Raw genomic sequence first — 12210 nt, forward strand, 5'->3', positions numbered from 1 at the left:
GTGGTCCGAGAACAACATTTTTCAACATAGCAGTATCAAAGCATACCATTTAGAATTTTAGCAGCCAACATTGAAAACGCAGATCATGTCATGAATTGTGGAAGTAACAAATAGGTAGCGGCCAGGACACCATAGAGCTTCTTCATGGATCAAAGTTTACATTTAGCAGCAGAAAATGAGAGAACAGGACACATCCGGAAATATGCAAAAGACATGTGGAAAGCAACCGGTTCATGTGCAAATTTACAAATTAAAAATTATATGAACACAGAGCCTTTAGAGTAAAAGACACAATAGTGTGAAATACCTTCAACATTAGGAGAAGATAAAACATTTACATAGAAGGTCCACGATTCAGAAACTAAATCCCACTTGGGAAATATACAGTTACAAAAAATATACATAAATTCCTTAAAGTTAACCAATTTTTCGCATACTACTTCATTTTTGGGATTAAAAAGAAAATTGCGAGCAGAAACTACATCCTTAACACCATTTTGTAAAAACATTGGCCTAAGCCAGCGACGGTGATGTAAGGTTAGTGCCGGACAAACAAAACATGATCCAAGTTCTGGATACTCAGTTCACAAAAATTACAGAAGCTGGATCTTCTGACCAGCTTGCTATTGGACAGTGGGTTGTTCATGATCGGTATTTCATGGTAAAACAGTTTTGGACATGGAGGGGTTCAGCATGGTTTTTAAGGTGGCGCAATGGCTCACTGATTGCTATGGCGACAGAATTCCATGCGAGCAAATGATGGCAACTGGCCAAATCTGCCACACTGCTACTCCTATCCCCCATGAGCTCTTCACAAGTTCTCTTTGCGTTATGGCTCGTTTTCTGGTAGTGCCCTCCTCATTTACATATATTTTCTGTTGAAAGTATTTGCAATCACTCAGTTTAAAATGTAAATCAATGGAAAGCAATGGCCGCTGGAAGCAATGGAGGAGCCAGAAAGTTAAAATAGCCCCCACTTTGAACTAAAGCCTTGAGTCCAACAAGCAAGTGAAGCTAATGATGAGCTGCACTCTCGCTAGAGCAGCTTCCTTGTCTTTTTTTTTTTTTTTTTTTATCAATGCATGAATTCTTTAAATCTTTTACCCTTCTGTCCACCTTCCACTCATCTTTACATTCATTCTTTGATCCATCATTTAAAGTTTCACCATTCCATTCATCCATCAAATCTGCCATCCATCCACTCTGCAATCCATCCATCTAAACACTCTGCCATCCATCAACTCTGCCATCCATTCATCCACCCTGCAATTCATCAATCCACTCTGCTATTCATCCCTCAACTCTGCCATCCATTCATCCACCCTGCAATTCATCAATCCACTCTTCCATTCGTCCATCCGCTCTGTCATCTCTCCACTCAACTACTCTGCCATCAATCTATCCACTCTTCCATCCATTCACTCTGCCAGCCCCATGTCAATCCATTCTTCCACTCTGGCATCCATCCTTAAATCCATTCATCAACCCCTCTATCCTCTCTGCCATTTATCCACACATCCACTCTCCCACCCACCCATTCTACCATCCATCCTTTCTGCCAACCGTTCATCCACTCAGCCATCCATTCACACAGCTATCCATCAGTTCACTCTGCCATTTATTCATCTACTCTTCAGTCCATCCATTTACCCTGCCATCCACTAATCATCCATTCATCCACCCAACTATCCACTGCCACCCATCCACTCTACCATTCATCCATCCATTCTGCCATTTATCCACCTATCTATCCACTCTGACATCCATTCATCCAACCAGCCATCCTTTCACTCACTTTGCCATCCTGCCATTTATCCACTTTGTCAAGTTGGAAGTTTTTGTTCACTCTGTCATTTATACATTCACTCTGCCATCCATCCTGTCATCCATCTACGCTGCAATTCATCCACTCATTCACCCTGCCTTCCAGCCACCCATCCACTCACTCTGCCATTCATTCGTCAATCTGTCCACTCTGCCATCCATCCACTCTGCCATGCATCAATCTCCCATTCTGCCATCCATTCATCAACTCTGCCTATATCCATCCACTCTGCCATTCATCCACCTATTCATCCACCTACACATTCACTCATCCATCCGTCAGCTGACTCTGCCATCCTTTCACCTGTGTATGGACTCATCAATCCACCCCTTTACTTTCCCATCCTTCAACCTCTTCATCCACCTATCATTCACTCACTCGTTCATCCACCCACTCATTCATCCATACTTCCAATATTCCTTCTTTCTTTCCCTGTTCTATTTACCCATCTTTTGTTTGTCCTTGCTTCTGCTGATCTTCTTCCATTGATGGTGTATTTCAGCTTCAATCATTAACTTCTTTCTGCCGTATTGCAGACTCAAGAGGCCCATAAAGAACCCCACCCTCGCTGTAGCTGCTAAAGCGGGGGCTCCACGACGCCCATAGCTGGACGTGGTAGGAATTAACACCGGCATCCAACTTTGGTGGGCGTGCAAGGTGGCCAAGCAGAACCTCGAGCTGATGGTGTGTTTTACAGTACAAGTCATACTTATTGTTGTTTAAGAAGCCAGTGGTTATTAAGGATCACTTGTTAATGGCCCGGAACTTCTGATTCTCCCCTATATTTTGGCAGGTTTGACTGCAGAAAGAAATTTGAGTACACTCGTTTTCTAAACAATTTCCAAAGCATCACTAAAGCATTGGTATTGCAGTTGTTAAAAAAAAAATGTATTTTCAGAATATCTATCAGTTTTTCGTAGCCTCTATCCACACCTCTACACTTCTTTCATTTTTCCATCCACCCCTTCAATGTAGATTCTTAATGTTGTAACTAAATCCCATGGGAACAGACTGATTGTGAAAGTACAACAAAATGCATGCTAATACATCTCAATCCAGGCAGAGTTTACATACTCCTGCAGCTTTGCTATCACTCGGGTTGAGAGCACCTTTCAGGGTCATGGCAGCAGACAAATTACATTACTTTTGCAAAGCTGGGATAGCAGTGACCATTGCACTAAAGCTGGTCAAAGTATATATTTAAACATGTCCTATTTTTGTTCCAAACACCTGCTTCTACGAAAACTCTCCCATTTTGCTGTCAAGTACAAGCTTTTCATTTCTGAAAAAATAAGCCGAATTGCCATGAAAAGTGTATTTTTATGAAAAGCAGAGCTATAAGCTTTTCACACTATAACTAATGTGTGTTGGACAAACAGTTTTCCAGTTCAAGTAAGTGCCTGTTGCTGCTATACATGGCTGAATTCTACCTTTCATGCTCCCCTCTCACCAGCTCATGCTATGAATATCCAAAACGTGAAAAAAGTGGTACCCTAATTCAAGGGCCAACATTAAGCCAAGGTTAGCCAGTAAAGCCTGGCATGCCAGTTATGTCACTTAAAGGCCAATACGTGTCGCGGATTAGCGCATTCATGACTTGGCTGCCCACAGCATGTCAAGAGTTTGCACATGGATGGAAAAGTTATTGCCTGTACAAATCAATTTGGGAAGCACCAGAGGGTTCTATTCATGAATCATAGGGCAACACCGCAACTGCGGACTAACCACAGGGGATGTCTGCACCTGGCTCAGGGGGTATGGTTCGCAAACTGCGTCTGCAGTCTTTATTTTATTTTTTTACATTTGCACACTTTCCAGAATACCCAGGAAAGTGTAGTTGGCGCCTGCATGTTGGCAAAGTTACCTAGTCAGGCGGAAGGGGCCCTCTTGACCCCACACCACTCCCAAACGATTGACGGAGACCTGGCCAGTCGGTCAACCACCCAGGCCTGTGGTGGATGTGGAGTAGTGTTTGGCCACAAAGCAGGCAGACACCTTGGCATCTGGAACTAGTGCAGGCTAATTCTTAATACATTTGTCATTAAACTGTGGCTCAAAGTCAGGGCAGTGGTACTATGGTCTGTAGGGGAGGACTAGGAGTGTGGCTATTGCCCTCTGGGGTGCTCCAGTTGCACTGCCCTGGGATTTGATGCTTTAACTAAGGTATGTGCCTGGTTGACCAGGCCCATCTCCCGAAGGTTGCCAGAAGTCTGGGGGTTGAACCCTCATCTGCGTTGACTCTGGCATGGTTGCTTAAGGGTTCAGCATACATGTAGGCCCTTGGTCAATTCCCTGTGAGGGAGCGGATGAGTTTTCCTTGTGACTGCTGCATCTGGTGGGCCCAGAAAGTTTCGCTCTGGTGCAAGGCACTGAACTGGTGCTGTAAGGTCCAGCGGGGGTCAAAAATGTTTAAGAGGTTGCAATGTTTAGTTGTTCCTTAATTAGTCGTATTAAATGTAAACACGAATTATTGTACACTATGTAAAAACGTGTGGAATCGCATTACTACTGCACGTAATGAAAATAGGTAATAATACGACCTGAGGTTTGTTTTCTCAAACTCAAAAGTGAGGGGCTCGGGTCAACTCTTGCATGCCTTCAGTTGCTATAGAATGGATGGTCCTTAATTGGCTTCTAATTAGGGTCGGCTAATGTGAACTCATATGGGCATCGGGGCACCCCCATCATTACCTGTGCCAGGGCCAGTATTATAGTCTGAGAGGGCACAAGTATCCAACTAACACATTTAGGCTCAGACTATCCCACAGCATCAGCATCGGGTGTATTTTGTTTAATACGTCACAGGGTGGCTGCACGTGGTCACCATCTGGCTCACGTCTTTCTCTGCCTCTGATGCTCTTGTCCGTCAGTGGTGCATTTCCCATGAAATGGTGGCCACTTTGCGTGAAGTTTGATTGGTCTAATAGGTCCTTCTTGTGACGTGCATGGCCAATCCCAGTATTGATGTGATGCCAGGATTGCCATTGGTTTTGGAGTGCTGACATGCAGTGCTCTGCTGGAGACGAATGGGTCGTGTTTTCAGACCCTCCTCAAGAGTAGCAAGCATCAGCCCTCTAAGCCATACAAATGATGGGCCGAACATGGGCTATCAGCCCATTGGTCCTTCAGTTTGTATTTTTCAATATCGCTGTAGGGTCTTGAACTGTGTGTCTGAGGTAATTCTGCACTCTTCCCCTTTTGAGTGATTTGAGGGGAGTCGAGGAATTTGTTTGCTGTGTAATTACAGCTATTGGCGATTCAACCCTATAAACAGTGCCACTTGAATTATGCAATGGTGGCAACCAAATTAGACCCATAGTTGGTTAAATTATGTGGCAAGGAAAGGCAACTTATGAGATGTACTGTGGAACATTCTGTAATGGTATTACTTAAGTATTGTCATCTTCACACATTTTAACACTGCCCGGGCAAAGGTTTTACCTCATTAGCACCAGTTAAACACCAAAAGACCGCAATAAGCAACTGAAAGGAGAACAGTCATCCTTTCGAAACGCCCTTTCTTGAGTGGCAACACCTGTTGTTTTTAGAAACACTTGTTCTGCTCGAGAGAGAGAGAGAGACGATTTTTAAATCAAAATCTGCAAACTATCCAGTATTTGGCTAATTATGTGGTGAGCGCTGGCACCGCAGCTCACAATTCCAGAGTCCCGGTCTATAAGAAGTGAGCATTGGTTTGCAGATGTGGAGGAAGTTAAAAATGAGGGGTTTTATGTGGGTGTGTTTTTTATTTTATTTTTTACTTTTTGGGGAGGGGTGGGGTTGGGTTGGCACTGGGGTGGTTAGAGTTCAGAATCCGGAGGGAACGCTTTGCGTGCATCTCGAGAACATAAGCAAATAATAATTTAAAAAAAAACAGGAATCTGTAATGAGCCAGCGTTCGTTACACGAACAGTAAACGCGCCTATCACCGTGAGTCTCAGTCGAATGAATAGCCTGTGTTTGAAGCGCGCAGCCAGCCTGCGCGTTCGAAGTATACTTTTTTTTCTTCCTTCTACTGATTCTGCATGTTTTTGCACTTTACACAATCGAGGTTGGAACAAGGATGAATGGATGCGCCCTCAACGAGTCCCTCCTGGCATCCACTTCCCCTCGTGGATGTGAGCGCTCCGAATCCGAGACTAAGGACTCTGGCTCGCCCCTGTCTGATGCCGACGCGCTTCCAGGCGCCCCTCTTTTGGATAAACTGCAATGCCAGGTACGCGGACCCCTCCTGCAGGCTCCGAGCCACGGTGGCTGCCGAGCTGGCATGTCAGATGCGATGTGGGCTCGACGGTTCCTCCCTGTGGTGCAGCTCGCTTTCTGTCTGGTGCGCTGACTGTGGGTCGCCGATGCTTTCTGGCAGCCTTCTGGTGGTTTTTAACGCGCCTTGCATGAACCGTGGCCTTTCGAAGCACAAACCTCCTGGTCTGAAACTTCGCAGCAGTCTCCTGCAGGTTTGTGTCTGTCTGCTTTCTTTCTGCAGTGAAACTGACGAATTCCACCCTTGCTAGCTAGGATCATAAGGTCAGCTGTTGCACCAGTACTGAGTACTTGATGTTGTTTAATTGTGCAAGTTGCAACCCTTGTACCCACCGCCCCCTCCCTTAATTTAACTGATTAGACTGCATATCGAGAAGAAATGGTTTGGCAGTGTACCCGCTGCTGGGGCCCAAGTGCAAGGAAGGAAAGGGGTTTCTGATCTTTGACTTCTCAAATACACGTGGAATCTGTGTTCAGTCACAGTGGGGCCCTTCCGGTTTCTGGCCCTTGGTGCTACTGCACCTGCTGAACCAATGGAAGCTGGGCTACGTTTGTTGAAGGAAAGACTAGAATGAGATCTCTGAAGACATGGACCTCTCTGGTTATCTTCGTTGAGGGCTGAAGTGGATTGAGGCTTTGGGTCTCCTCCATTTGATAACCTACATATATCCCCAGGCAGTCTGTGCATCTTCCTCGAAAACCTTAAAAGATGCACGTGGCCTTGGAACCTACTACAGTTTGCTTGTGGATCTGGGCTAAAGTTAAAGCTGCGTTCACTGGTTGTTTGACAATCATCTGATTTTGTGGCTAATGTAAACCGTGATATGTTTGGCACTTTCTTACACCTTTTTTTTGCATGCAGCACAACCCGAGCGACATCGTGCCCAGTCACGTATACTGTCCTAGAGATCTGTAAATGCTATGTTGAATGTAAGATGAGGCTTTACTGTCCCACTAGTCATCAAATTAACGTAGAGGTTCCAGACCTTTCCTTAGTGGTCTTCTGCCACACAGTAACCATTAGGAATTTGACTTTTTGCAAACCTGTGTAGGATACACCAAGACACCACCTTGGCTTGAGCCACTAAATGGAATGGGCAAATCAATATTTTAGGTCTGCATTGACAGCAAAGCACTATGCAAGACCTATTAACCTGTCAAAAAAAACCTTGTACCAACAGAGTTTTAAAATAAAGATGTGTGGTGGTTTCTGTGGCCCAGTCCTTACCACAAAGTCTGTCAACTCTCACTAAGCTTGGTTCAGTGTGCATATTACAAAAGTTGGATGGACTACAGCGAGCCAAGCTACAGAGCTGTTTAACTGCACTGTATGAATATAATCAAATTACTTGGTAGTTAATGCAGCCAAGTTGGCAATCATGGCTCTAGTCTCTTGATAATTGTAGATGGAACGTGGTAGACCTGGATATATTGATAGCATCCTCGTATAACGATCTGACCTTTCATGTTGTAGAACGAGGGAGCTTTATGACTCCCTTGAATACTTTGAAGGTAAAACTTCATTCACTACTATATGCTATTATATTCTTCTTTTTATTCTCCATCTTTAACCACCATATTGTCCGTGAAGTGTTTCCTTCACTGTTTGGTGACCCAGCTTTTCCCTGCGAGCTGTTCACTTGGATCACCTTGCTCAATGCTTTGTCTAGTTCTTTATTAATTTTACCACAATCTTCTAGCCAAGCTCAACTCGGAGTGGAGTTTTAACTTGTCAAAGAAATTTACATAGTAATGTAGTGGCATTTTATTGGTTTGCTTTCACTCGAGGCTGTCTTCACTCCCTACTTCACCACCCCCCAAATCCTTGATTCATTGAAAAAACTAATTTAGTCGGAAACCGTGGGAGACTGTTTTTAAAACGGAGTTGGTCATCCCCTCAACTGAAAGCATATTGGGCACATGAGAGGTCCCGTGCTTTCGTTTCCCCAAATTTACAATTGGGCTAGGAGATAAATGTTGGTGAAAGTAAAATTAAACATTTCTAAAGATGGGTATGAATGAAGGCATGTTTGCCTCATTATCGAATGAATCCACTTGGCCATAGAATAAGAAAGTTGTGGTGATGGTTTCTGTTTAACTCCAATTCATACAATGAAATCAGACTCTGCCACATGTAGATGTAAGCAGAATATGTATTATGTCAAAATAACACCTATTACGTGTTACCTGTAATTCCCCAAAACATTTCACATAGTGGGAACAGTGGCTAAAAGCAAGTTGGTTCCGTTCAACAGAAGAGCTTGCAATGAAGCCATATTTTTCACTCTGAGTAGTGAAAATCTAATAATAGTAGGCTAGTGGTATAGTTCATGGGCATTGTTTCAAAAGATGTTAATGCTTAATTGATTTTTAACATCAAATGCTTTTTGTATCATTGTATTGACTTTTTCTAAACATTGTAGTTGGCATCAAATGTAACCTGACCATTGTTGGCAATTCTTTTAAAATAGACATGCTGGGCTTTGGTGTCACCCAAAGTTCTTATCACATGCATTGTATAACAAAAGAAGTCCTTGTGTTTTTTTTTCTTTCATTGTAACGACGTTGCACTCTGTAATCCTGTAGGAGTGAAATACACATGTTTATGCACGCATGGACGCAAGGGTAGACAATTCAGAGCCTCAAAACAAACGATGGCAAAGCCAACAGTTCGGAATTTAAAGTGCAGTTTGTAAGAATCAGCACACTAAAGCCAGGCATATTAATTTTGTTAATGTTTGTTGGGTATTGTAGTAATATATGGAAAGTTCTGCAAGCGCTCCTAATCTGCCATGGATGCATAGTTATCGGACCACGTTAAGGTAGTTCATATGACTCTTTTACCAAAGATAACTGCATAGTACGAGTCCCTGAACTGCAAACCTCTTTGCTAACCATAGTGGAGTCTAGATGTGCATCCAAATGTAATCTCAATATTGAAACTCAAAATGTTATTCATATCGTAAATTGGCTAAACGAAACAGGGCATTGGAATAGGGAGGGCAATCAAAACTCCTTTACAATATGGTTCATGGGTATTTACAAATATTTAGACCGTTTCCCACTTTAGGAACTTTTTTGGCTACACAACTACTCTTGGAATGTTCCCATCCCATGAATACTTATGAAGCCTAAGAATGTGATAACCTTGTTTTCTAAAACAACTTTTGCAAAAACCTCCTTTTTAATAACCTTTTCCCAAAAAATCTTCGACCAAATTGCATTCTATAGCACATTAAAACATTTTTTTTGTTACAAACCTGTTATTGTTGATTTGCAAACACACCTCTGTCTCGTCTACTTGCATCCAATGTGATGCTTTTCCTCCCTATTCTTGTTTGTTTCTCTACTTGCATATAACATCTTACCATCCTTTAGTTGGATGGGGTGTGTCCTTTTACAGCCCACACCTGGGAACTACCAGCGGCAGCTCCTTCGTTAAGGCGGAGGAGCCTCTCCCAGCAGTGCAAATAGGAAACAAAATGATAAAATGTTTCATTTTTCAGCACTGAGCTAGTCTAGGGAGGGGTACTTCTATCCTGACAGACAGTAGCAGGGGGGAGGAGTGGTGGGCACCATTAAGTGCGCATGTTGGTTTAACTGGCTGTCTTAGGACGGCCAAACGACATGCGCACTTAGTATTTCTCAGACTTGTGCTGTGTTACACAGCCGGGTGGAGAACAGCCACAGATTCCCAGGCCCTGTCTGAGCACCAAACCAGGCCACTCAGACAAATTCCGGGATTTCTCTCAAGCTGGGTATTCCCAACATGAGAGCAGCAACTGGATTGGAGAAGGGGGAGTTGGGGAGTCTGGGAGCCTGTGCACTGCTAGGTGTCGACAGGAGCAGAAGAGTGCCGCGGCAGTGGGCGATCAGCTGGTAAGTAATGTGTTTTTTGTGGGGTTCCCCTTTTTTTTTTTTTTTTTAAACCGCTTTTTTTCTTCAAACTTTTTTTTTTTCTCCCCCACGTTGCCCACCCCTTTTGTCCAAGCGCACAGCCGCCACTGGAAACTAAATTATTTGTCTTTACACTCCCTGGGAGTGCACATGTTCTTGCTTTCTTTGCAATGTACAGCCTCCCCCTCAAATTCTCACTCTCCCACACAGGCACCAGCTCCTCAATTATTCACCATTTTTCACCCATCACTTTTTAGTTGTTTTTTTTTTAGATCTCTGCAGTTTGCTGCCATACTGTGCTTATATCTATGTGCTTTTGTGCCTCTTTTATTTGCCTCTTGACTGGCATCCCCCATGTCTGAACAGTAAGTTGGGTTAAAAAGAAATACACATGTGCACACATGTTATTAACACAGAGTTGGCTTGTTTTGTTTTTAACAGGCTGTTAATTGACATGCCAGCTGTGGTTTTGTTTCTCAAAATACATATATTTTTTATGCATGGCAAAGAAACATTGACAATCAGAAATTCAGGTAACACTGTTGAAAGGCGACAGCTCTGCTGATTTTGGCGGTGCTTCTTGTATTACAGGAGATGGCCTCAACCAATTTCATTCCCATCTTTAGTCTGTCATCAGTTTCAATGCTATCATTCATTGAATCTTTCCCTTACCTTGATTTTCACCTCATTTCAACCAGTCTTTACTCCCCTCACTTCCACCCCCATTCTTCCTCCCCTCTTAATTGTTTTTTCTTATTCGTACTGATCCACATTTTTCTCTCCTCCCACCTCATCCCTAGTGAACTTTTTGTTCTGACACAGTAACTTGAAGGCCACCATATCCATATTTCAGCTCCTGAAACACTCTTGCTGGTATTTCTTTATAACCTTTTTTTTTTTTAATTCAACTTTTATTTTGACATTGCTCGAATTTAGATTTTCTTATATTGTACAAAGAAAGCAATCCAGGGTCCAGAGTTTTTTTGCCACCGAGTTGGTGCTCAAATACAGCAGTTATGCTAGTACTCAAAAGCACCATTTGAGAAATCATTAGAAGGAAGATGGTGATCCAACTTTCACAGCCTACAATAGGTGTTGCAGATGAATACACATCTCAACTTATATTTTTAAAAAGAAATTGACAAAAGGTCACACCCAAAAAAAACATAAACCACTATACCCTCCTGGTAAGTAGAACTGATACCTCTTGGTACACCATAGGCGTATCTTGTAGGCCTTCTCTAAAATAATAAATGAGCTCTACTTCACCAAAACAGACTAAAGCCCATGTTCCAAGAGCAGTGAGAGTACCCTTGCGGCTTCCAACTCCTGGTAGGGAAATGAGAGTACCCTTGAGCTTTACATCTCCTGTGAATAAGGACTGCACTGGAAATTCCAGGATGTGGCAAATACCATGGTGTTTAGAGTTGCACCCTATGGATGCTATAAGAACTGAGGATTGCTGCCCCATCAGAATCCTGAAGTAATTTAGCATTTTTCTGGTCTTTACCCAAATAGAAATTTCCCCTGCTTCTTTTAGCTAAATAACAAGAACACAGCATTCCTTGTAATTGCCAACTCACTTTGAAAACCTTTTTGGAGTGATCAGGAATTGCACAACTTGGAATGGGGACCAAGTGGTTGATGTGTTGACCTCTTGAGTAGTCCCAGCCACAAACCTAACTTTCTTGACTAAGGACCTGATTCACAAAGGTTCTACATACTCATGGTGGCGAGTGTGAAGGCCCCGGAGTTGTGGGGAAGTCCCTGCTCCTGTGGCAGAATCGTTGCAGAGATTCTGCCCCAAGTGTAGCGACTCTGCCACGAGTGCGGAGGCCCGTTGTGAATCAGGCCCCAAGTTACTTTCTCTTTGTAGATGTGTCATGTTTTGCTAGTATATCCAGAGCATGTGGCATGGGTACCAGCAGAGTAGATGCCCCAGGGTCCGGACGTGTGTGGGTTCCTCTCAACTCTACGTATGGCTGTATTTTACTACCTATCTCAGCTATGGGCAGTTTCCTTGTTTTCATTAGGGTCCGTAGCTCCCAGCGTACCCCACCCAAGGACACAATTGCTGGCTCAACTGCAGTGCCAACTACTTGGTCACTGATGGCTGCTGTATAGATCAGAAGTAGTGCATTACAACCAATTGAAATGTAGATGTACTGTCAAAACTAGCAAAAGCAGTTGTCTCAACATGTGCATATGTAAAGCATTCTGTAGGGTAT

At 43.3% G+C, this 12210-nt stretch overlaps 1 protein-coding gene across 4 annotated transcripts in view; it reads left to right on the plus strand.

Annotated features, from left to right (window-relative positions):
- The window catches only part of SLC14A1 (solute carrier family 14 member 1 (Kidd blood group)), a 152255-nt gene that overhangs the window by 91972 nt on the left and 48073 nt on the right, over nt 1–12210 (plus strand). Inside the window, exon 1 of one of the 4 annotated variants that reach the window (XM_078674740.1) lies at nt 2485–2509. The exons of 2 other annotated variants lie outside the window; for them this stretch is intronic. In XM_078674740.1, coding sequence (XP_078530866.1) covers nt 2507–2509 — 3 coding nt within the window. In that variant the 5' untranslated portion in view covers nt 2485–2506. Of the gene's footprint in view, nt 1–2484; nt 2510–5861; nt 6042–12210 lie in introns of those variants that run through there. One more of the 4 variants, XM_078674738.1, reaches the window with a different exon arrangement.

The sequence above is a fragment of the Lissotriton helveticus genome, chromosome 2_1 (genome assembly GCF_964261635.1).
Source record: "Lissotriton helveticus chromosome 2_1, aLisHel1.1, whole genome shotgun sequence".
Lineage (NCBI taxonomy): Eukaryota > Metazoa > Chordata > Amphibia > Caudata > Salamandridae > Lissotriton > Lissotriton helveticus.